This window comes from Salvelinus namaycush, chromosome 2, assembly GCF_016432855.1.
Source record: "Salvelinus namaycush isolate Seneca chromosome 2, SaNama_1.0, whole genome shotgun sequence".
NCBI classification, from domain to species: Eukaryota; Metazoa; Chordata; class Actinopteri; order Salmoniformes; family Salmonidae; genus Salvelinus; species Salvelinus namaycush.
In genome coordinates, this window is record NC_052308.1 from 72,497,797 (window position 1) to 72,524,322 (window position 26,526).

At 43.9% G+C, this 26,526-nt stretch overlaps 1 protein-coding gene across 1 annotated transcript in view; it reads left to right on the forward strand.

The window, feature by feature from the left end:
* LOC120023380 (voltage-dependent P/Q-type calcium channel subunit alpha-1A-like) overlaps positions 1-26,526 on the forward strand; it is a 134,733-nt gene that overhangs the window by 42,167 nt on the left and 66,040 nt on the right. Inside the window, exons 15-22 of the mRNA XM_038967386.1 lie at positions 670-776; positions 7,640-7,772; positions 10,817-11,064; positions 13,199-13,503; positions 13,921-14,059; positions 14,847-14,976; positions 16,096-16,155; positions 17,258-17,364. Of these exons, the coding sequence (XP_038823314.1) occupies positions 670-776; positions 7,640-7,772; positions 10,817-11,064; positions 13,199-13,503; positions 13,921-14,059; positions 14,847-14,976; positions 16,096-16,155; positions 17,258-17,364 (1,229 nt within the window). The remainder of the gene's footprint in view (positions 1-669; positions 777-7,639; positions 7,773-10,816; positions 11,065-13,198; positions 13,504-13,920; positions 14,060-14,846; positions 14,977-16,095; positions 16,156-17,257; positions 17,365-26,526) is intronic.

The following is a 26,526-nucleotide window of genomic DNA, read 5'->3' on the forward strand; positions in this document are numbered from 1 at the left end:
CTGTACATAACCTGGCTATGACTGTACATAACCTGGCTATAACTGTACATAACCTGGCTATGACTGTATGGGTGAAGTTATCCTTATACTCTATGTTGATCTTGAGTCAGTTTTGCGTTTTCCACAATAACGTTAAGGTTAGGATTTGGGGATGGCAAGCTGATCCTAGAGCTGTCCTTACTGTACCTCACCTGGCGATTATGGTACTAGGGTTGCACAATTCTGGTCACTTTCCCCAAATTCCCAGGGTTTTCCAGGATTCCTGGATTTCCTGCTTATGCCCTCCTAATTCCAGGAACTTCCAACAAGGATTTCTGGAAAACTAGGGAATTTTGGGAATTATACTGTACTGTTTTACTCTTCTACTGAGCCTGTCTTCTACTGACTGGACCAGACTATAGGCCTTATTCAGACGGCGGCCATTGTTAATTGACTAACGTTCTACACCCCACTAGCTGTCAATGATAGAACATACAGACTGAATAAGGTCTATTTCATATAGCTAATGTTCTCTCTCTCTCTCTCTCTCTCTCTCTCTCTCTCTCTCTCTCTCTCTCTCTCTCTCTCACTCTTTTTTTTATCTCTCTCTATTTATTTCTCTCCCTCTCTCTCCCTCTGTTTATTTCTCCTTCCCTCTCCCTCCCTCTCTCTCTCTCTCTCTCTCTCCAGGATGAGGAGGAGCAAGAAGAGGCAGCTAATGCCAAGACAACCCTGCAGAAGGCCAAGGAGGTGGCTGAAGTTAGTCCTCTGTCTGCCGCTAACCTCTCCATCGCTGCGTGAGTACACATGAGTACACATCTATCTATCTATATTCTATCTATCTATCTAGATTATATCTATCTATATTCTATCTATCTATCTATATTCTATCTATCTATCTATATTCTATCTATCTATCTATCTATATTCCATATATCTACAGTGCATTCGGAAAGTATTCAGATCCCTTTACTTTTTTCACATTTCTTACATTACAGCTTCATTTTAAAATGGATTTAAAACAAATAATCCTCACACAACAGCCAATAATGACAAAGCGAAAACAGATTTTTAGAATGTAAATACCTTATTTACATAAGTATTCAGACCCTTTGCTATGAGACTCAAAATTAAGATCAGGTGCATCCTGTTTACATTGATCATCTTTGATGTTTCTACAATTTGATTGGAGTCCACCTGTGGTAAAATCAATTGATTGGACATGATATGGAAAGGCACACACCTGTCTATATAAGGTCCTACAGTTGACAGTGAATGTCAGAGCAAAAAAAACAAGCCGTGAGGTTGAAGGAATTGTCTGTAGAGCTCCGAGACAGGATTGTGTCGAGGCACCGATCTGGGGAAGGGTTCCAAACATTTCTGCAGCATTGAAGGTCCCCAAGAACACAGTTGCTTCCATCATTCTTAAATGGAAAAAGTTTAGAACCACCAAGACTCTTCCTAGAGCTGGCCGCCCGGCCAAACTGAGCAATCGGAGGAGAAGGGCCTTGGTCAGGGAGGTGACCAAGAACCCGATGGCCACTCTGACAGAGCTGCAGAGTTCCTCTGTGGAGATGGGAGAATCTTCCAGAGGGACTACCATCTCTGCAGCACTCCACCAATCAGGCCTTCATGGTAGAGTGGCCAGATGGAAGCCGCTCCTCAATAAAAGACACGACAGACTGCTTGGAGTTAGCCAAAAGGCACCTAAAGGACTCTCAGACAATGAAAAACAAGATTCTCTGGTCTGATGAAACCAAGACTGAACTCTTTGGCCTCAATGCCAAGCGCCACGCCTGGAGGAAACCTGGCACCATCCCCACGGTGAAGCATGGGAGACTAGTCAGGATCGAGGGAAAGATGAACAGAGCAAATTACAGAGAGATCCTTGATGAAAACCTGCTCCAGGGGGCTCAGGACCTCAGACTGGGGTGAAGATTCACCTTCCAACAGGACACCAACCCTAAGTACACGCAGGAGTGTCTTCAGGACAAGTCTCTGAATGTCCTTGAGTGGCCCAGCCAGAGCCCGGACTTGAACCCGATCGAACATCTCTGGATAGACCTGAAAATAGCTGTGCAGCTTGAGAGGATCTGCAGCGATTAATGGGAGAAACTCCCCAAATACAGGTGTGCCAAACTTGTAGCGTCATACCCAAGAAGACTCAAGGCTGTAATCGCTGCCAAAGGTGCTTCAACAAAGTACTGAGTAAAGGGTCTGAATACTTATGTAAATTTAATATTTATGTTTTTTTTTTTTTTACATTTGCAAAAATTTATAAAAACCTGTTTTTGCTTTGTCATTATGGGGTATTGTTTCTAGATTGATGGGAAAAACTATGTAATACATTTTAGAATAAGGCTGTAACAAAATGTGTAAAAAATTAAGGGGTCTGAATACTTTCTGAATGCACTGTATCTATATATCTATATATCTATCTATCTATATTCTATCTATCTATATATCTATCTATATTCTATATATCTATCTATATTCTATCCATCTATCTATCTATATTATATATATATGTATTATATCCATCTATCTATCTATATTATATCTATCTATAATCTATCTATATTCTGTCTATCTATCTATCTATATTCTGTCTATCTATCTATCTATCTATATTCTATCCATCTATATATCTATATTCTATCTATCTATCTATATTCTATCTATATTCTATCTATATTATATCTATCTATCTGTCTGTTGCTAGATCTGTGGTTATTTCAGTAGTGTCACTAATGGGAAGCGAATACACTGATACACTGGAAACAGTTGCTACTGTACACACACACACACACACACACACACACACACACACACACACACACACACACACACACACACACACAGTACATCAGTACTCAGTCTAATGTACACTCCAACACTCTACTCAATCCGACCGACACACACTTCAAGACTCAATCTGATGCACACGCCATCTCCCACTCGACCTAAATCTCCGTAGCCACTGACCTAGGCTTCTTCAACTTTAATCACAGTCATCATCAAAAGAGGTACAAGGTTAAATACACTACAGTAATTATGAGAAGGAGGTCAAATACACTATACTAGTTATGAGAAGGAAGCATGGTTAAATATACTAATTGATCTTCGAGGAGTGGCAAGGTCCCATAAAAAAAAACATACGAAGCATCATCAAATTTGACAGTGAGTGCACTAAAACGTAATTCCACCCTAATTCCATTCAGAGTCAATGGAAACGAGCTAAGTGGCTACGCGGCAACGCTAGCGGGCAAAGACAGACTACAGCCAGAAGAATGGCATTTTCTTATCATCAAAGACAGTGACAGGAAAATGAAATAGTTTCTACTGAAATTCTGTGGCCCTTTGAAATGTTTGATGTGCCCTTTTGTGTGTGTGTGTTCCATTGTCTGCTGTTTCTGCAAGGAGAAGCAGATTTTACATAAGCCCCTCTAGCTCTTTATAAAAAGTCCTTACCCAGTACTCTATGCCTGTCTTAGTGTTTTTTACACGGAGAACAATAGGTTTAGTCATGTCTTAGAGGACGTAAGGGATGGGAAGGAGGAGAGAGAGTGTGTGTACATTTCCCTACTATATATTAACCATACTGTATTAAGATACTGTTTATCAAGACTTCATGTTACACAATATTACAGGCTGCATTTACACAGGCAGCCCAATTCTGATCTTTTGACCAATCAGATCAGGTCTTTTGGGCAAAAGATTAGAATTGGGCTGCCTGTGTACACGCAGCCATAGACACACACATTCAAGGTCCCATACATCAGATACTAATATCTTTGACTTTGTGGTCGTGATTTAAACAGAGGCACAAACACATTACTCCAACAACTAACCCCCTCCAAACAGTCTTCTAAATGTTGTCACAGTACCAGTATCGCAATACTACGACACCTGATTTTCCATGGCAGGAAGGAAAACAGAAAGCAGACTAAACTCTTTGGTCCTGTAAAATATAGTGTGCTATAGCTTGGAATAGAAACATGTGACTCTGGGTGACATCGTAAGGCTGTTTGTTTCCAAAATGAGAAACTTACATTCGTTTTACCAAATTTCTATCCGCATGTTAAATGTGCAACCAGAGGGAAAACAACTCTAGACCACCTTTACTCCACACACAGAGATGCGTACAAAGCTCTCCCTCGCCCTCCATTTGGCAAATCTGACAATAATTCTATCCTGCTGATTCCTGCTTACAAGCAAAAATTAAAGCAGGAAGCACCAGTGACTCTGTCAATAAAAAAATGGTCAGATCGTCCCCACAGTGACCGCATAAATACCCCAACCAGAAGCCATGGATTACAGGCAACATCCGCACTGAGCTAAAGGCTAGAGCTGCCGCTTTCAAGGAGCGGGACTCTAACCCAGACGCTTATAAGAAATCCCGCTATGCCCTCCGACGAACCATCAAATAAGCAAAGTGTCAATACAGGACTAAGATCGACTCGTACTACACTGGCTCCGACGCTCGTCGGATGTGGCGAGGCTTGAAAACCTATTCCCCCTCGGGAGACTGAAAAGATTTGGCATGGGTCCTCAGATCCTCAAAAGGTTCTACAGCTGCATCATCGAGAGCATCCTGACTGGTTGCCTGGTAACTGCTCGGCCTCCGACCGCAAGGCACTACAGAGGTAGTGCGTACGGCCCAGTACATCACTGGGGCCAAGCTTCCTGCCATCCAGGACCTATATACCAGGCGGTGTCAGAGGAAGGCCCTAAAAATTGTCAAAGACTCCACCCACCCCAGTCATAGACTGTTCTCTCTGCTAGCGCACGGCAAGCGGTACCGGAGTGCCAAGTCTAGGTCCAAGAGGCTTCTAAACAGCTTCTACCCCCAATCCATAAGACTCCTGCCACTGCTACTCTCTGTTATTATCTATGCATAGTCACTTTAATAACTCTACCTACATGTACATATGGGGCGGCAGGTAGCCTAGTGGTTAGAGCGTTGGACTTGTAACCCCGAGCTGACAAGGTAAAAAAAATCTAAATAAATAATAATCTGTCGTTCTGCCCCTGAACAAGGCAGTTAACCCACTGTTCCCCTGAACAAGGCAGTTAACCCACTGTTCCCCTGAACAAGGCAGTTAACCCACTGTTCCCCTGAACAAGGCAGTTAACCCACTGTTCCCCTGAACAAGGCAGTTAACCCACTGTTCCCCTGAACAAGGCAGTTAACCCACTGTTCCCCTGAACAAGGCAGTTAACCCACTGTTCCCCTGAACAAGGCAGTTAACCCACTGTTCCCCTGAACAAGGCAGTTAACCCACTCTTCCGAGGCCGTCATTGAAAATAAGAATTTGTTCTTAACTGACTTGCCTAGTTAAATAAAGACAAGAGAAACAATGACCTCGACTAACCAGTGCCCCCGCACACTACTCTTTAACTACTTGTAACTTCTATTTCTTATTCTTATTCATATTTTAAACTGCATTGTTGGTTAGGGGCTTGTAAGTAAGCGTTTCACTGTTGTATTCGGCGCATGTGACTAATAAAATTTGATTTGGTTTGAAGTCCGCTTTATGTTTTGTTTTCTTGTGAGACTGGTATCATGACAACCCTAAAGGTTGTTTAAACATGGGAAGGTTGTAGCAGCGCGGTTTTTATACACGCCACCTACCGGTAACTAACCCTCCTCCAAACCAACCCTTCTTCCTACACGAACACACTAACTCACTCTTCTAAACGTTGTCTAAAGGTTGTTTAAACATGGGAAAGGTTATAGCAGCGCTGTTTTTATACCCGCCACCTACCGGTAACTAACCCTCCTCCAAACCAACCCTTCTTCCTACACGAACACACTAACTCACTCTTCTAAACGTTGTCTAAAGGTTGTTTAAACATGGGAAAGGTTATAGCAGCGCTGTTTTTATACCCGCCACCTACCGGTAACTAACCCTCCTCCAAACCAACCCTTCTTCCTACACGAACACACTAACTCACTCTTCTAAACGTTGTCTAAAGGTTGTCTGAAGGTTCTGTAAATGTTGTGAGAAGATTTGCCACATCTTCTTACACTAACTGCCAGGACTCACTCTTTCACTCTTGCGAATGTTGTATAAACGTTGTATATAGTAGAGGTGGAGGGAGGACATTACTAACCTCACTAACCCTATTTCTAACACCCCTATTTCTCATTACACTAACAACACTCTGAGCACACCCACTCTTCTCAACGTTGTGGAAACGTTGTGGACAGAAAGAAAAAAGGAAATGTTGTGAGGAGGTTGTATATAAACGTTGTGTACGGTAGAAGTGGTGGGAGGTAGGTTGTGGCGACGTTGTTTTTATGTTGGTTGTGTCGCTCCCTCCCTCCTTGTCTCCTCTTCAGAGTGACAGTAACAAAAACTGAGCGTATCGATGCCACAGAGAATGTGCTTGACTGGTATTTACTCGTTTATCTCATTTTACGCTTTACTTTTTTATTTTTTTATTTTTATTTGATCCTTTCCTCATCCATCCTTTTCTGATGTTGTTTTTCCTTTATTTTGTTGTTTGTGTCGTTCTTTTGTTAGTGTCGTTTTTTCAGTCTGTCTTTCCGTGCTGTTTCATGATTAGGGTTGCAAAATTCTAAAAACTTCCGGGGGTAAAAAAATATATTTTTACAAATTTTCAGTTGGATAATTCCAGTTGGGGTTTCTGGAACACCTGGGAACTTTGGGAACGTGTTTGGGTTTTGCCAATCCTAATTCCTGATCCTTGTTTTGGTGTTTGTTCACCTCTGGCTGGCTGTCATTTTGTTAGTAGGTGTGATAAGCTGGCTAGCTGGGGTCGTTGGGGTCAATTCCAGTTTCAATTCAGTAGATTCAAAAGGATGAATTGAAATGTCATATTTGAATTGAAAACTGATAAGGATTTGTCATCATTCACGTCTAGAATGATCTGAAATATCTGAATCGTTGGAGGTAAGAGGTGTTTGTGAGGTACTCGAGGGGGAGTACAGGAGGGGTCATTTGGGAGGGGACCGGGGGTGGAGGTGCAGTTGAGGGGGGGCTGACGGCTGTAACACATTTCACCTCCTACCTTCTCAAAAGTCCATGGCTCTGTCTTCATCTCTATCTTTGTCTCTGTCTCTGTCTTTGTCTCTGTCTTTGTCTCTGTCTTTGTCTCGCAATAAGGGTATCGTTTGTATGCATTGAAACAAATTGTTTGAGATTTTGTTGGTATAATGTTGGTAAAATAATGTGGTTTAAAAATTCAACTAACAAAAAGGTTTACTCAACAAAATCTTGTAATACACAATTTATGTGTAAAGACTACCTTAATTTGAGGTATCTGTCAATGTTTTGGCACTTCCATCATAATCATCTTCACCACCATCATCATCGTAATCATCATCATCATCACAGCAACCTCTGCAGTGTATTCCTATGTGGGCTACAAGGACTCTTCTCACTGGCTGTCTGTCTGCTGTTGGGTCTATGACATCATCGCTTAGGGGGGCTGTGAGAAAAAAACCATCTAGTTATCTCTTCTATCTCTTCTAGCAACATTCACAACTGATCCCCTTCTCTTCTCTTCTTTCTTATCCCTCTCTTCCTCTCTGCATCTTCTTCTTCTACACTTCCCTCTCTCTCTCTCTCTCTCTCTCTCTCTCTTTCTTTCTTTCTTTCTTCCTAATTTTCTTTATTTTCTCTCCCCACAGTAAGGAGCAGCAGAAGAATAACAAGGCTGGTGGTAAATCAGTGTGGGAACAGAGGACCAGTGAGATAAGGAGACAGAATCTGATGACCAGCAGAGAGGCCCTGTACAACGAGATGGACACGGAGGACTGGAAGGTCAGGGGAGAGGGGGAGGGAGAGGTGAGAGACACAGCACACTGGAAGGTCAGGGGAGAGGGGGAGGGAGAGGTGAGAGACACAGAACACTGGAAGGTCAGGGGAGAGGGGGAGGGAGAGGTGAGAGACACAGCACACTGGAAGGTCAGGGGAGAGGGGGAGGGAGAGGTGAGAGACACAGCACACTGGAAGGTCAGGGGAGAGGGGGAGGGAGAGGTGAGAGACACAGAACACTGGAAGGTCAGGGGAGAGGGGGAGGGAGAGGTGAGAGACACAGCACACTGGAAGGTCAGGGGAGAGGGGGAGGGAGAGGTGAGAGACACAGCACACTGGAAGGTCAGGGGAGAGGGGGAGGGAGAGGTGAGAGACACAGCACACTGGAAGGTCAGGGGAGAGGGGGAGGGAGAGGTGAGAGACACAGCACACTGGAAGGTCAGGGGAGAGGGGGAGGGAGAGGTGAGAGACACAGAACACTGGAAGGTCAGGGGAGAGGGGGAGGGAGAGGTGAGAGACACAGCACACTGGAAGGTCAGGGGAGAGGGGGAGGGAGAGGTGAGAGACACAGCACACTGGAAGGTCAGGGGAGAGGGGGAGGGAGAGGTGAGAGACACAGCACACTGGAAGGTCAGGGGAGAGGGGGAGGGGTAGGTGAGAGACACAGCACACTGGAAGGTCAGGGGAGAGGGGGAGGGAGAGGTGAGAGACATGGAGGACTAGAAGGTCAGGGGAGAAGAGGAGGGAGAGGTGAGAGATACAGAGGACTGGAAGGTCAGGGGAGAGGAGGAGGGAGAGGTGAGAGACATGGAGGACTAGAAGGTCAGGGGAGAAGAGGAGGGAGAGGTGAGAGATACAGAGGACTGGAAGGTCAGGGGAGAGGAGGAGGGAGAGGTGAGAGACATGGAGGACTGGAAGGTCTGGGGAGAGGAGGAGGGAGAGGTAAGAGATACAGAGGACTGGAAGGTCAGGGGAGAGGAGAAGGGAGAGGTGAAAGACATGGAGGACTAGAAGGTCAGGGGAGTAATTGTAGTACATTACTGAATGATTACACAGTAATAACGACACTGTAATGTAAAATGTTACCCATAGAGCCTCAGATAAACATATACTGTGTATGTACACTACCGGTCAAAAGCTTTAGAACACTTACTCATTCAAGGGTTTTTCTTTATTTTTACTATTTTTACATTGTAGAATAATAGTGAAGACATCCAAACTATGAAATAACACATATGGAATCATGTAGTAACCAAAAAAGTGTTAAACTAATCAAAATATATTTAATATTTGAGATTCTTCAAATAGCCACCCTTTGCCTTGATGACAGCTTTGCACACTCTTGGCATTTGCAATCATCAGGAGTCAAGGAGTCATCAGGAGTCAACTGTGTGTGTATATATAGTAGTTCAGCAAACTTGAGATTTATGGTTCATAATGGCCGCCATATTGGTGCCTATGGTTTATAATTGGCTCCATATTGGTACCTCTGATTCAGAGGGGTTGGGTTAAATGCGGAAGACACATTTCAGTTGAATGTATTCAGTTGTACAACTGACTAGGTATTCCCCTTTTCCTTTATGGTTTATAATGGGCACCATATTGGTGCCTATGGTTTATAATGCACACCATGTTGGTGCCTATGGTTTATAATGGACACCATGTTGGTGCCTATGGTTTATAATGGACATCATATTGGTACCTATGGTTTATAATGGGCATCATATTGGTGCCTATGGTTTATAATGGACACCATGTTGGTGCCTATGGTTTATAATGGACATCATATTGGTACCTATGGTTTATAATGGACATCATATTGGTACCTATGGTTTATAATGGGCATCATATTGGTGCCTATGGTTTATAATGGACATCATATTGGTGCCTATGGTTTATAATGGACATCATATTGGTGCCTATGGTTTATAATCGACATCATATTGGTGCCTATGGTTTATAATGGACATCATATTGGTGCCTATGGTTTATAATGGACATCATATTGGTGCCTATGGTTTATAATGGACATCATATTGGTGCCTATGGTTTATAATGGACACCATGTTGGTGCCTATGGTTTATAATGGACATCATATTGGTGCCTATGGTTTATAATGGACACCATGTTGGTGCCTATGGTTGCAAAGGGAGGATATATTACTGAAACTTTCGAATTTTGCCAGTAAACTACCAGAATTTCTGTGTGGCCTTATCACATGTAAAATATATCAAATAATCAAAGAAGGTGATTTGAAAATTTAAAAAATGGAATGACTAAACCGTAAAGCATAAAGAATCAACTTAGTGAATACCGCTGGTGTTTAATATGAGTTTCAGCATAATATATCCTTTCTATATTTCTTTACACTTGTATTTATTTTACTGTGTCAGTATTTCATTGTTGTAAATGTTCTGCCGTGAAACTGGTGGCAGTTGTGAAGAAAGTCAACAGTTGGAAGAGTTGCAGAGTTAATTGAAACTGGTGGCAGTTGTGAAGAAAGTCAACAGTTGGAAGAGTTGCAGCGTTAATTGAAAATAACGCTGTTGTTGATTAAATGCTTTTCCATTAACTAGGCTATTTTCTCTTGATCCATATGGTCTATCCATTAGAAACTTATGGACAATATGTGAATACATTTTTTATTAAGTTATTCAGGTCTGAATGACCAAAGTTACCATAGATTGCCATAGATTACCTGTTAATTACCAAAATTACAGACGATTACGGTAACCTTGGTAAATTACCGGTAGCTATTGGTGCCAAAAATATCCCACTAGTTACATCCACAATTAGAGCCTTTGGTGACAAAATGGCGGACTGTTTGCTAAACTCTGTATATCTCTGGTTCTAGGAGTAGGGTTCAGGAAAGGAGAAAGGAATTGAGTTAGAAGAGAATAAACATAGGGTTTTCTTTATTTATGGAAGAATCTTAACTTGAGGTCCACATGTTAGTATTCTGCCCTTGTTGTTTACCTATATAAAGTAACTTATTGATCCAGTTTCAGAAGATAACATCATTACCATCCTTAACCCCCTCCCTCCCCAGGTGTCATACCCCCATCGTGCGGGGGACATGAAGACCCACCTGGACCGGCCGCTGGTGGTCAACCCCCAGGACAACCGCAACAACAACACCAACAAGACCCGGCCCGGAGAGCCCCCTCTAGACCCGCAGGACACCCTGGGTCACCAGAGGGCTGAAGAATACATCAGACGCCAGGCCTGCTACCATCAGAGGAACAGGGGGGGCGAATCAAGGGGAGTTAGTGGCCCAGAGAGAGAGGCCCGTCTGGGGCACGGGGGGAGCAGATTGTCCCTGCAGACGCTGGAGGGTATTGAAGAAAGAAGGGAACATGGAAGGAGATGTAGGCATAAAGAAGGGAAGGAGGGGAGGAGTGTGTCACCGCATTATAGCGAGGGAGGAGTGGGGGATGAGAAGAGGAGGCACAGGAGGGTTAGGAGGGAGGGGGAGGAGGGAGGGAGAAGGCATAAGTGTAAGGGGACAGAAGGGGTAGTGGTAGGGGAGGGGGGTGAGGTAGAGGGGGAGGGGGAGGGGAGGAGGCCGAGGCGTCATCGGCATGGAGAGAGGAGCCGACAGCATCGAGTTAGAAAGTGAGTGACAGGGTCCGTGTGTCTGTGTCTGAATCTGTCAATATCAAACCTAATGTTTCCTTTGGGGATCAAAAGTATATACACTACCGTTCAAAAGTTTGGGGTCACTTAAAAATGTCCTTGTTTTCCATGAAAACATACATGAAATGAGTTGCAAAATGAATAGGAAATATAGTCAAGACTTTGACAAGGTTATAAATAATAATTTTTAATTTAAATAATAATTGTGTCCTTCAAACTTTACTTTCGTCAAAGAATCTTCCATTTGCAGCAATTACAGCCTTGCAGACCTTTGGCATTCTAGTTGTCAATTTGTTGAGGTAATCTGAAGAGATTTCACCTCATGCTTCCTGAAGCACCTCCCACGAGTTGGATTGGCTTGATGGGCACTTCTTACGTACCATACGGTCAAGCTGCTCCCACAACAGCTCAATGGGGTTGAGATCCGGTGACTGTGCTGGCCACTCCCTTATAGACAGAATACCAGCTGACTGCTTCTTCCCTTAATAGTTCTTGCATGGTTTGGAGCTGTGCTTTGGGTCATTGTCCTGTTGTAGGATGAAATTGGCTCCAATTAAGCACCGTCCACAGGGTATGACATGACCATGTACAAATCTCCCACTTTACCACCACCAAAGCACCCCCAGACCATCACATTGCCTCCATGATGCTTGACAGATGGCGTCACTCCTCCAGTATTTTTTCTGCATCTCACGAATGTTCTTCTTTGTGATCCGAACACCTCAAACTTAGATTAATCTGTCAATAACACTTTTTTCCAATCTTCCTCTGTCCAGTGTCTGTGTTATTTTGCTCATCTTAATCTTTTCTTTTTATTGGCCAGTCTGAGATATGGCTTTTTCTTTGCAACTCTGCCTAGAAGGCCAGCATCCCGGAGTCACCTCCTCACTGTTGACGTTGAGACTGGTGTTTTGCGGGTACTTTTTAATGAAGCTGCCAGTGAGGACTTGTGAGGCGTCTGTTTCTCAAACTAGACACTCTAATTTACTTGTCCTCTTGCTCAGTTGTGCACCGGGGCTTCCCACTCCTCTTTCTACTCTGGTTAGAGCCAGTTTGCGCTGTTCTGTGAAGAGAGTAGTACACAGCGTTGTACGAGATATTCAGTTTCTTGGCAATTTCTCGCATGGAATAGCCTTCTTTTCTCAGAACAAGAATAGACTGACGAGTATCAGAAGAAAGTTATTTGTTTCTGGCCATTTTGAGCCCGTAATCGAACCCACAAATGCTGATGCTCCAGATACTCAACTGGTCTAAAGAAGGCCAGTTTTATTGCTTCTTTAATAAGAACAACAATTTTCAGCTGTGTTAACATAATTGCAAAAGGGTTTTCTAATGATCAATTAGCCTTTTAAAATGATAAACTTGGATTAGCTAACACAACGTGACATTGGAAGACAGGAGTGATGGTTGCTGATAATGGGCCTCTGTACGCCTATGTAGATATTCCATAAAATATTTGCCATTTCCAGCTACAACAGTCATTTACAACATTAACAATGTCTACACTGTATTTCTGATCAATTTGATGTTATTTTAATGGACAAAAAAATGTGCTTTTCTTTCGAAAACAAGGACATTTCTAAGTGACCCCAAACTTTTGAACGCTAGTGTAGATTGCTATTGATTTGTCTAAGCCAGTATCCTGTACTGCATGTCATTACATGAGCAGCATAGTAACTGTGGTTTTTCAAGATGTCACTGTCCTTGCGCCTGCCTCCCCCAACCTCTACCCCCTCTCACTCTTCCTCTCTTTCCCTCTCCCTTCCTCTCCTCCCACCTCCCATCCCTCCTTCAGAGACCACCACTGCAGTGGCCCCAACCTCTCCACCGCTCGGCCCATCCTCAGACAGGACAGTCAGTACAGGGAAGACCTAGACAACCTCCTCAACAACAGCAAACTACACGACCACACCCTCCACCCGCTGCCCCCGGGCCACCCTGACCTTGTGAATAACCTCCTGAACCGCAGTGTGACAGCAGACACACAGCACCATAGTATGGACAGTCTAATTCTGACCAGTATGGCCAAGCCGGCTCATATGGTCGTGGATATGATGCCTCCTGTCTATCCATATCCCTCCACCAATGCCATCCTGCAAGGTGTGTGTGTGTGTGTGTGTGTGTGTGTGTGTGTGTGTGTGTGTGTGTGTGTGTGTGTGTGTGTGTGTGTGTGTGTGTGTGTGTGTGTGTGTGTGTGTGTGTGTGTGTGTGTGTGTGTGTGTGTGTGTGTGTGTGTGTGTGTGTGTGAGAGAGAGAGTTTATGTATGGGTGGTGAATGTAATATTTTGGATCATTCTAATACTTTGACACTCTCTCGACTCTCTTAATCTCTCTCTCTCTCTCTCTCTCTTTCTCTCTCTGTCTCTCTGTCTCTGTCTGTCTCTCTGTCTCTGTCTGTCTCTCTGTCTCTGTCTCTGTCTCTCTGTCTCTGTCTGTCTCTCTGTCTCTGTCTGTCTCTGTCTCTCTCTCTCTCTCTCGCTCTCTCTCTCTCTCGCTCTCTCTCTCTCTTCATCTCAGTGAACAAGAACGCTAACACAGACCAGAAAAAGAAGGATGAGGAGAAGAAGGAGGAAGAGGAGGATGAAGGGGGCGATGAAGATGGTCCCAAACCAATGCCCCCGTTCAGCTCCTGTTTCATACTGTCCACCACCAACCCGTGAGTGTGTGTGTGTGTGTGTGTGTGTGTGTGTGTGTGTGTACGTGGGTGTTGTACACTATATATACAAAAGTATGTGGACACTCCTTCAAATTAGTGGATTCAGCCATTTATACAGGTGTATAAAATCGACCGCCGAGTACTTAAGCACGTAGTGCGTAAAAAGTGTCTGTCCTCGGTTGCAACACTCACTACCAAGTTCCAAACTGTATCCGGAAGCAACGTCAGCACAAGAACTGTTAGTCGGGAGTTTCCATGGCCGAGCAGCCGCACACAAGCCTAAGATCACCATGCGCAATGACCTGACCTGACCTCAACCCCAACGAACACCTTCGGGATGAATTGGAACGGCGACTGCGAGCCAGGCCTAATCGCCCAACATCAGTGCCCGACCTCACTAACGCTCTTGTGGCTGAATGGAAGCAAGTCCCCGCAGTAATGTTCCAACATCCAGTAGTAGCAAAGGGGGACCAACTCCATATTAATGCCCATGATTTTGGAATGAGATGTTCGACGAGTAGGTGTCCACCAACTTTTGGTCATGTGGTGTATGTGTGATAGAGAGAGAAGTTATGTTCCAGGAAACTGAATATGAGAGTACCAGTCCAATCTCAACCACACAGACAAAGTTCCCGGATGCGTAGTCCATTTGGTCAAATGTTGGAACATGCAAGGAGCCCCATGATTCCTAGAAAAATAAGACAGAGTAACAAGCTAGCTACACAAACTATTGAAACAGTATGCATCACTTTGTGGGTGCGTTGTATTGTGCGTGTGTGTGTTGCAGGTTCCGTAGGTGCTGCCACTACATCCTGACCAGGAAGTACTTTGAGTTCAGTATCCTGTCTGTGATCGCCATGAGCAGCATCGCCCTGGCTGCAGAAGACCCTGTCTGTCCTGAGTCACCAAGCAACCAAGTGAGACAACACACATCTGTCTGTATGCCTGTTTCTGTGCTTTTCTTTCTATCCGGCTGTCTCTGGTGGTCTTTCCACTCGTGGTTTGTGTATATTTCTCTGAATCGCCTCTCAACAACATGAGACAACACCTCTGCGCTTGTCTGTCTGTCTCTCTCTGTCTCTCTCCATCTCTCTCCGTCTGTCTGTCTCTCTTTGTATCTCTGTCTGTGTTTTCACTGCCGTGAGACCTCTACACCTGTCTCTCTCTCTCTCTCTCTGTCTCTCTGTCTCTCTCTGTCTGTCTCTCTCTTTGTATCTCTGTCTGTGTTTTCACCAACGTGAGACCTCTACACCTGCCTCTCTCACTCTTTCACTGTTTCTCTGTCTCTCTATATATCTTTCTCACTGTCTCTGCCTCTCTCTGTCTCTCTCTATCTGTCTCTCTCTGTCTCTCTGTCGCTCTCCGTCTGTCTCTCTCCGTCTGTCTGTCTCTCTCTGTCTGTCTCTCTCTGTCTCTCTGTCTCTCTCCGTCTGTCTGTCTCTCTCTGTCTTCTCTCTTTTGTTGTCTGTGTGAGTGTCTCTATGTCTCTGTCTGTGTTCCTGTGGCTGTCTTTCTCTGTCCGTTTGTCTGCCTCTGTCTTTCTCACTGTCTCTGTCTCTCCCTGTCTCTCTCTGTCTGTCTCTCTCTGTCTCTCTGTCTCTTTCTGTCTGTCTGTCTCTCTCTGTCTCTCTATGTCTCTCTATGTCTCTCTGTCTCTCTCTGTCTCTCTCTGTCTCTCTCTGTCTCTCTCTGTCTCTGTCTCTCTGTCTCTCTCCGTCTGTCTGTCTCTCTCTGTCTTCTCTCTTTTGTTGTCTGTGTGAGTGTCTCTATATCTCTGTCTATGTTCCTGTGGCTGTCTTTTTGTCTGCCTCTGTCTTTCTTCCTTTATCTATTTATATCATGTGTATCTATAGTGTACAGGTATGTGATCTATCTATTTCTATCATGTGTATGTATAGTGTACAGGTATGTGATCTATCTATTTCTATCATGTGTATGTATAGTGTACAGGTATGTGATCTATCTATTTCTATCATGTGTATGTATAGTGTACAGGTATGTGATCTATCTTGGTACCTCTACTCTGTCATTCTCAGGTGCTGAAATACTTTGACTATGTCTTCACGGGCGTCTTCACGTTTGAGATGTTGATCAAGGTAGTATACAGTGTGTTAATGTCTGTTTTAGAGTCTGTATATCAAATCAAATGTATTTATATAGCCCTTCGTACATCAGCTGATATCTCAAAGTGCTGTACAGAAACCCAGCCTAAAACCCCAAACAGCAAGCAATGCAAGTGTAGAAGCACGGTGGCTAGGAAAAACTCCCTAGAAAGGCCAAAACCTAGGAAGAAACCTAGAGAGGAACCAGGCTATGAGGGGTGGCCAGTCCTCTTCTGGCTGTGCCGGGTGGAGATTATAACAGAACATGGCCAAGATGTTCAAATGTTCAGAAATGACCAGCATGGTCAAATAATAATAATCACAGTAGTTGTCGAGGGTGCAGCAAATCAGCACCTCAGGAGTAAATGTCAGTTGGCTTTTCATAGCCGATCATTAAGAGTATCTCTACCGCTCCTGCGGTCTCTAGAGAGTTGAAAACAGCAGGTCTGGGACAGGTAGCACGTCCGGTGAACAGGTCAGGGTTCCATAGCCGCAGGCAGAACAGTTGAAACTGGAGCAGCAGCACGGCCAGGTGGACTGGGGACAGCAAGGAGTCATCATGCTAGGTCGTCCTGAGGCATGGTCCTAGGGCTCAGGTCCTCCGAGAGAGAGAAAGAAAGAGAGAAAGAGAGAATTAGAGAGAGCACACTTAAATTCACACAGGACACCGGATAAGACAGGAGAAGTATTCCAGATATAACAAACTGACCCTAGCCCCCCGACACATAAACTACTGCAGCATAAATACTGGAGGCTGAGACAGGAGGGGTCAGGAGACACTGTGGCCCCCTCCGATGATACGCCCGGACAGGGCCAAACAGGAAGGATATAACCCCACCCACTTTGCCAAAGCACAGCCCCCACACCACTATAGGGATATCTTGTGCCTTGTGCCTGATATGTGTGTTTTTGTGTGAGTGTGCTTGCGTTCATGAGTTCCCTTGTGTGTGTGTGTGTGTGTGTGTGTGTGTGTGTGTGTGTGTGTGTGTGTGTGTGTGTGTGTGTGTGTGTGTGTGTGTGTGTGTGTGTGTGTGTGTGACAGTGTGTGTGTGTGTGTGTGTGTGTGTGTACACTAACACCTCTCCTCTGTCCCCAGATGGTGGTGCTAGGCCTGTTCTTACATCAGGGTTCATACTTCAGGGACCTGTGGAACATCCTGGACTTTATAGTGGTTAGTGGTGCTCTGGTGGCCTTCGCCTTCACGTAAGTGTCCCCTCGAAACCTCCCCCCTCCCCCCTCAGCACTGTCTCCCCCCTCTTGACTCCTCTTTTCGTCACCCTGTCTTTCAGTTGTCTTTCACTCCTTTGCCTGATGCATTGTCTGGCCCTTACTGGCTCAACACTATATACGTGTCTCTCTTTCCTGTATTTCCATGTTCTCTCTCTTTCTCATCCCTCCATCTCTCGTTTCCTCTGTGCCTGTTGCCCTGTTTCCTGGCCTAACACTGTCTGTGTGTCTCTCTTTCTTGTCATTATTTTTGTTGATTATTTGTTGATTATTTCTTTGACTAGTCACACAGCACTGGCCTGACCTCTTTCTCTCTCTCTCTCTCTCTCTCTCTCTCTCTCTCTACCCATCTCTCTCTCCGTCCTAAGCGGCCTCTCCATCTCTGTGTCTTTGTGTCTCATCCACTCTCTCACTATGAGACTCAACTCTCTAGTCTACATCTGCCTTTTCCATGTCTTTCATTCATTATTTCATCACATCTGCACATTTCACTCTTTACACTCCTCCCAACCAGCCACAAGTCAGCCGGCCATCTTACTAACGATTCCTCAAGTTTACCTTACACGACTCACTCCAACATCCTACCTGCAACCTTTACCCAACACCCCCCCCCCACCACCACCACCTTTCCAAACCTAGCCCTCAGCTGCCCTCCCACCCAACTACTTGCATCTAACCCCTGCCTCCCACCTCCCTTCCCCAACCTAGCTCACTGTTGCATCCCCCTCCAACCTCCCTTCCCCCAAAAACCTCCCAACTCCCTCAAACCACACTAAATGCACCCCTACCCAATCACCTGACCACCTAATCCCTCCCCCAACTTTCTCCACATTTCCCAGCCTTCAACTGCACCCAATCATCCCCTCCCTCCCACCCCCTCCCCCAAACCTCCCCCCTGAGAGCGCCCCGTCCCCCTTACGCTGTGTGAGGCTGAGGGTTCCCCAGGCACCCGGTAACCCTCTAGTGCCCAGGTCGTTCTGGTTCAGAGCTGCGAGGCACACACCTTGCCCTGTCCTCCCGTTACATCACACACCTCACACACACACACACCTTTACACACCCGTTAATGGTTACCGGTAATCACTCCACTCATCCACCAGAAGAGCAGGTATTTGACTATTTATTATCCTCTGCACGGCCTGGGGGAGCCTGGGGGAGCGTGGGGGAGCCGAGAAAGGGAAGGAGGGAGGAGAGGGGTGAATGTTTGGGGTAGGTCACTGAGGGTGGAATGATTTTTTATCTTGAGATATTGTCCGCATATCGACAGTTATATATGGATATATGTGCCTGAGTATGAATGAGCGAGAGAATGGAGACGAGAGGCGGAAGATGGAGGAAGGAGAGAGAGAAGGACAGAATGAAAGAGCGTGTGTGTGTACATCCTCCTCAGCTCCAATGGCATGCCTGCGCTGGGACTCACATGGATTACATGATGACATCACACAAACCTGTCTGGGATGTGCTACGATGAGGTGCTGACGGTGTTGATGATGTAATAAGAGGAAGAAGCTGAACGTGTGTCTGATTGAGATGTCACTAACATTCTATGACGCAGAATGTGACCAATGTTTTGATCAAGGTGCTACACATAGAATTAGGAATTAGAATACTAGAATGGTCATGAACCTTCTTATGATGGGATAAAGGTCAGACATTTTGGTCAGGGCGTTGGTCAACCGTGGTTTGCCAGTGTTGTGATAAGATATTGTGTAAAATAATGAATTTGAAGACTGCATCTGCACTGTGTTTGTTAGCCAGCCAGCCAGTTTTAGCAGAATGATTCCATTAATCAAATGAACTGCCAATATGCCAACATTCCATTCAAACAATGCAGTCAACCCACAGCCATACACTGGCTGAAATCAGTTGACGATAGGACTGAGACAAGTTGTAAATGCAACAAGTACTGATTGTATCATATAATCGCACACACAGCATTCCAAGGAAACTACAATGGAGAGATTAAAGGTCTGTTTACATGTATTTTAGAGGCTGTGAGTGAAGTGGAAAAAGTGACCAATTGTCATACTTGAGTAAAAGTAAAGATACCTTAATAGAAAATGACTTAAATAAAAGTGAAAGTCACCCAGTATAAATATACTTAAGTATCAAAAGTAAATGTAATTGCAAAATTATCCTTAAGTATCAAAAGGGAAAGTATAAATCATTTCAAATTCCTGATATCAAAACCAGGTGAGCTGACAGGCGTTTTGCACTGTTTAGCTCTGGCTTTAGTCATCAATCTAGCAAGAGGGCAATATTTTATTCATGTAGTAGTGTGTAGTAGCTTTCACCTGGAATTGTTTATTTATGTCTGAGAAAAAAACACTTTTTGACCCATATGATCTACTACACAATAAAAGTATAATAAAACATATACCAAGATGATGATAAATGAAATTACATTGTGAATGAATAAGCATGTTCATACTTTATAATATGTCCACATATAGTTAGAATCTGTTTTAGGAACATCGACCAAAATATTTCACCTCTTTATTCTTTATTACTTTACCAAACATATCATGACATTAGCGATAGTCAAAATCTATAAAATGTGTGATTGTCTAAACATGTGAGCCATTGAAACAGTGTGCATTCCTCCTATAGACAAGGGCCGAAGGGCTATGTAAAGGGGACGATTTTGTTTAACTTCCACAACTATAACTTTTTTTACTTACTTTAGGTTTAAGGCAGTGTGTAGGTCCCATTATTTATCGTAGCGCTAGGAAGGTAACGTCGCAGTGATATAAATGGATGTAATGCTGCTGCTGACCACCAGAGGGAGGCAAATACAAGGTTATTTGACAGGACCTTTTATTTACCTTTATTTAACTTGGCAAGTCAGTTATGAACTAATTCTTATTTTCAATGATGGCCTAGGAACAGTGGGTTAACTGCCTTGATCAGAATGACAGATGTTTTACCTTGTCAGCTCGAGGATTCAATCTTGCAACCTTTCGGTTGCTAGTCCAACGCTCTAACCACTAGGCTACCTGCCACCCCGATGGTCCTAGGAAGGTCTGGATCGCTAGATTTGCTGTCTTCTGACATGAAATGGTGGAAAATCAATAAAATTAGTCATGTAAACATATACATATTTTTAAGAGGTTGCAAACCAGACTGCACAATGTTCTACATTTTTTAAATTACTGATAGACATCATTTACAAACAAAGCATTTGTGTTTAGTGAGTCTGCCAGATCAGAGGCAGTAGGGAGAACCAGGGATGTTCTCTTGATAAGTGCGTAAATTGGACCATTTTCCTGTCTTGCGAAGCATTCAAAATGAAACGAGTAATTTTGCGTGTCAGGGAAACTGTAGGGCTTGAAAAGTACATTGTTTTATTTAGGAATGTAGTGAAGTTGTTGAAAAAATATAAATATTAAAGTAGAAATACCCCAAAAAACTACTATTTTTACTTAAGTACTTTACAACACTGGCTATTAATACAGACAATTGGTATAAACCCTTATAAACTATCTTTGTAATTATATGACAAGCTTTTAGGTTGACAATAATTATATTACACAATTTCTGATATATCACATGCCTTACTTTTATTTTCCTGCATAAGTCAAATCAGGAGTCTACTGGCAGTCATTCCAATTAGACTGGTTTGAAGTTCTCCCTGTCCAATATCGCTTCCATTTTCACCCCATTCTGGAACTTTGAGGATGTATGACATGGCCCCTCTAGTAATTTAATTGGATCTCTATGGTGCTACCAAGGTGACCTTTTGTGTTTCTGGACAGCTGCCGGTTGCTATGGTTACTAGATTGTTCATGTAGCATGAATGTGACAATAACTATGGTTATCGCTATGGTAACTTGATTGATGATGTAGCATGCAGTAATTGTACATGTGCATTGAAAGAGTGTGACAAGCACAAAGATAGGAGACCACAAGGGCTGAGGAAGGTGTACATACAAGGGTGTATATATGCACAACATAGATCAGTACATATACAGTGCCTTGCAAAAGTATTCATCCCCCTTGGTGTTTTTCCTATTTTGTTGCATTACAACCTGTAATTTAAATAGATTTTTATTTAGATTTCATGTAATGGACATACACAAAATAGTCCAAATTGGTCAAGTGAAATTCAAACAATTACTTGTTTCAAAAAATTCTACAAAAACAAAATGGGAAAAGTGGTGCGTGCATATGTATTCACCCTCTTTGCTATGAAGCCCCTAAATAAGATCTGGTGCAACCAATTACCTTCAGAAGTCACATAATTAGTTCAATAAAGTTCACCTGTGTGCAATCTAAGTGTCACATGAATATATACACCTGTTCTGAAAGGCCCCAGAGTACAACACCACTAAGAAAGGGGTACCACCAAGCAAGTGGCACCATAAAGACCAAGGAGCTCTCCAAACAGGTCAGGGACAAAGTTGTGGAGAAGAACACATCAGGGTTGGGTTATAAGAAAACATCAGAAACTTTTAACATCCCACAGAGCACCATTAAATCCATTATTAAAAAATGGAAAGAATATGGCACCACAACAAACCTGCCAAGAGAGGGCCGCCCACCAAAACTCACGGACCAGGCAAGGAGGGCATTAATCAGAGAGGCAACAAAGAGAACAAAGATAACCCTGAAGGAGCTGCAAAGCTCCACAGCGGAGATTGGAGCATCTATCCATAGGACCACTTTAAGCCATACACTCCACAGAGCTGGGCTTTACGGAAGAGTGGCCAGAAAAAAGACATTGCTGAAAAAATAAATAAATAAGCAAACACATTTGGTGTTTGCCAAAAGGCATGTGGGAGACTCCCCAAACATATGGAAGAAGGTACTCTAGTCAGATGAGACTAAAATTTTGCTTTTTGGCCATCAAGGAAAACGCTATGCCTGGCACAAACCCAACACCTCTCATCACCCCGAGAACCCCATCCCCACCGTGACGCATGGTGGTGGTAGCATCACGCTGTGGAGATGTTTTTCATCGTCAGGGACTGGGAAACTGGTCAGAATTGAAGGAATGATGGATGGCGCTAAATACAGAGAAATACTTGAGGGAAACCTGTTTCAGTCTTCCAGAGATTTGAGACTGGGACCTTCCAGCAGGACAATGACCCTAAGCATACTACTAAAGCAACACGAGTGGTTTAAGGGGAAACATTTAAATGTCTTGGAATGGCCTAGTCAAAGCCCAGACCTCATTCCAAATGAGAATCTGTGGTATGACTTAAAGATTGCTGTACACCAGCGGAACCCATCCAACTTGAAGGAGCTGGAGCAGTTTTGCCTTGAAGAATGGGCAAAAATCCCAGTGGCTAGATGTGCCAAGCTTATAGAGACATACCCCAAGAGACTTGCAGCTGTAATTGCTGCAAAAGGTGGCTCTACAAAGTATTGACTTTGGGGGGGTGAATAGTTATGCACGCTCAAGTTTTCTGTTTTTTTGTCTTATTTCTTGTTTGTTTCACGATAAAAATGTTGCATTTTCAAAGTGGTAGGCATGTTGTGTAAATCAAATGATACAAACCCCCCTAAAATGAGTTTTTATTCCAGGTTGTAAGGCAACAAAATAGGAAAAATGCCAAAGGGGGTGAATAATTTCACAAGCCACTGTATACTGTTATGTATGATGTGTATGTTTGTGGAAGGTGGATAGACAGTAGTTTGAACTGCCTATATTTGGTGGTCCTCAATGTGGCTGTTGTTATGGAGACTGATAGGTTTGTTGACTCTCTGCGAGTTTAAAATCACTCCACTGGCCTACTGCACCCTCTCCAGCATGACTTCCCCCTCCCTCCCCTCCAAGAGGATGCTTCCCTCCCTCCTTTCTCCCTCCTTACTTCTCTCTTTCCTCCCACCACCTTTCCTTGTTCCTGTGATATTTCTCCTTACTCCTCCTTTTCAACTCTCTGCCTTCCTTACCTCCTTGGTGGCCTGTTCTCCTCTCCCCCAACCTTTCAACCCTCCTCCTCTCCACCCTTCCCAGCCCACTCCCTTCCTCTTCTCCTTCTCTCCTCCTCTTGTCCACTTCCTCCATTTGCTCAGGGCTACCCTGATGCTCAGGGTCAGGGCTCCACTTGTTTCTGTGGAGCCTTGATTTGTTGAGTCTCACATAGGGGGAGACAAGGCTGTCGAGTTAAGGTTTTTGACTCAACAAATCCGCTTCTGGCACCGTCATTGGATGACACTGGACTGTCACAATGATGGAGAACTGCATGTTTACGAGCTACTTTGACTATGCATTTGAATCTCTGTGTGTGTGTGTGTGTGTTTGTATGCGTGCGTACGTCTGTGTGTGCGTGCATGTGTGTGGAGATGTATCGTGCGCGTGTCTGTTTTTATGGTTACGGTATGTAGATGAACAGTATCCACTGTTCTATGGTGTCTACAATATTTACTGTTCTCTCTCAATGAGCAGAAAACTACCCCAAAATACATGTGTTAGATCCCACGCCTAAACTGCACTGTGTTGTACAGTATTACAGTATGTCCGTGCCTTGCGGGGCCCATTAGGTTACAGTAGATTTAATGAGATGATTGTCTCAGTTAGGACCTGGCTAATTGATCGTTATTAAGAGATAAGATCAGTTATACTATTAAATAAATACAGCCGTTACTGTGAAGAAAGGTTTCAGGGACTTTCCACCTGACTACTCCACCTATTTAGAGAGAACTTAGTAGAATATTGTATTTAGTTATTTGACTAAGTAAATTGCTGAGTAGGATCGAATAAGTATTGCTGTTAAATTAATACAGGGATAGATAGATAAGTAGAGGGCCGAACCGATTCCTCTAACCGTCAATGAATGGCTTTGAGGATCCAACAGGAGAGTAGGGCTGCAGTCCAAACACACCCCCTCAGCCCTCGCGCCTGCCACTTTCCCTCAGGAGAATCCCAGTCGAAACCGGATGCAGTTCGATTGCTATCTTAAGTGGAGGTCCAATTCCCAAACGTTGCCCCCTCAGCCCTCGCTTTAGCTCGAAGGAGTGAGTGAAGAACTTTGATCACTTGTGGGGTTGATAAGACCCACAATTCAATGCAAACTGTAGTCACATGTCAAACTCTGGTCGTCAGAAAAAAATCTGATTTTATCGTTGGCAAATTGGCTTAGTCTCGTAGTGAGGGGCCTATAAAACGTAGATAGCTCGCTTCCCGAGTGGCGCAGTGCCACTAGAGATCCTGGTTCGAGTCCAGCCTCTGTCGCAGCTGGCCGCGACCGGGAGACCCATGGGGCAGCGCACAATTGGCCCAGCGTCGTCCGGGTTAGGGGAGGGTTTGGCCGGCAGGGATTTTCTCGTCCCATCGCGCACTAGCGACTTCTGTGGCAGGCCAGGTGCAATGCACGCTGACGCGGTCGCCAGGTGTAAGGTGTTTCCTCTGACACATCGGTGTGGCTGGCTTCCGGGTTAAGCGGGCATTATGTCAAGAAGCAGTGCGGCTTGGCTGGTTTGTGTTTCGGAGGACGCACGGCTCTCGACCTTTGCCTCTCCCGAGTCCATACGGGAGTTTCAGCGATGGGACAAGACTGTAACTACCAATGGGATACCACGAAATTAGGGAGAAAAAGGTGTTAAAAAAAACGTAGATAGCTTCATAAATATATTTTGGGGAATTCTGTAATTTATTGGAATAAATGATCAAATTATAAAACTAGCTAGCCAGCTATGGGTAACTGTAGCTAGCTACCTGACAGGAATGCTAGCTAGATACGTTAGCTTACTAGGTACATTAATAGCTTTAGGTTGGTTGTTTTTGAGTTAAACTTCAAGATTTCCACCAAGGACGTTGCATCTCCGATCATCACTCTCCCTCACTTGGGCAAGGGACATTAAAGGTACACTTGGATGTAAAACGTCATTCAAGGGCTGAGGACTGTCTACTTTGAGTTTGGACTGCAGCCTAGGTATACGGCCGAGGACTGTCTACTTTGAGTTTGGACTGCAGCCCAGGTATAATATAATAGTGTAGGTAGTAAGTGAGTAGAAGTAATGATAATAGTATATATAGTGCTAGTAATATTCATAGTAGTAAGTAGCGCTGTATGTATTAATAGTAGTACTACTAATAATGTAGTAAGTAATGTATATAGCAGGTAAATAGGTAATAATGCAGGTAGCAGGTTTAAGACTACACCTTTTGTAACAGAACCTAGTTACAATTGTTAGAATGTAGTAATGTTTAGATAGTCCCAGTAAGGCTTTCTATGTATATGTAATAAGAAAAAAGAAAGGCTCTCCACTATTAGTAGTATCACGTAATCAAAAGAAATGGGTCTGCACTATTACCAATATTATTAAGGTAATCAAAGGAAATAAGAAAGTGTCATTTTTTTGTGAACAGGTATGTAAACATTCCATCTTCGACATCACAGTTGTTGTTGTTGTTGTTGTCATAGCAACCATAGTTGGTGGGAGGAGTCAGAGTGTTGGGGAGGGGGTTGGGGTTTATATCTATCCAAAAGCACTCCATCTTGCTTTCCTCTCCTATTTTCTCTGTCCGTCTCTCATATGGGTGTTTTCTCCTTCTCCAAACCCCTTCCCCCTTTCCTGTCTCTAGCTGTGTTTTCTATCTCTGTAAGTGTGTCTCTGTCTTTCTTCCTCTCTTTCTCCCTATCCCTCCATCTTTTGTTCTTTCTCTCTGTTGCTGTCACTGACCCTTTCTCGCTGTCGTTGCCTTGGTGATTTCTACAGGAGCTTCGCAAAGTAAAGTAAAGTTCTGTCTCTGTCTGTCTCACTGTCTCTCTCTCTCTTTCTGTCCCTGCTGTCTCTCTCTCTCTTTGTCCGGTCCAAAATGGCTTCTCTCTCTTTCTTTCTTTGTTCCTCTAGTCGTTCCGCTCTCATTCTCGCCGTTACTCGTTACCTTCTCTTCCTCCATTCACTGTTGTCACACCCACATTTGGTCTGCCTGTGGACCATTCCGGAACCCCTCCACCCCCAGGAACCAATTGGAACGCTTCATGATATCCCCCTAAAGTGATTCAATGCAGTACAAACCGGATGCATAGTGTATTGCTTAATGTAGCTAAAGCAAGTGTTAAAAATCTGAAAGATGCAATTCACCAATGAACATAGATGCTATCATTGTATTAATAGGTGTCTACAGTAGGCCATATACTGTAGCTAATTGCAACTTGCTATCATTGTATCAGTATCTATAATATACTG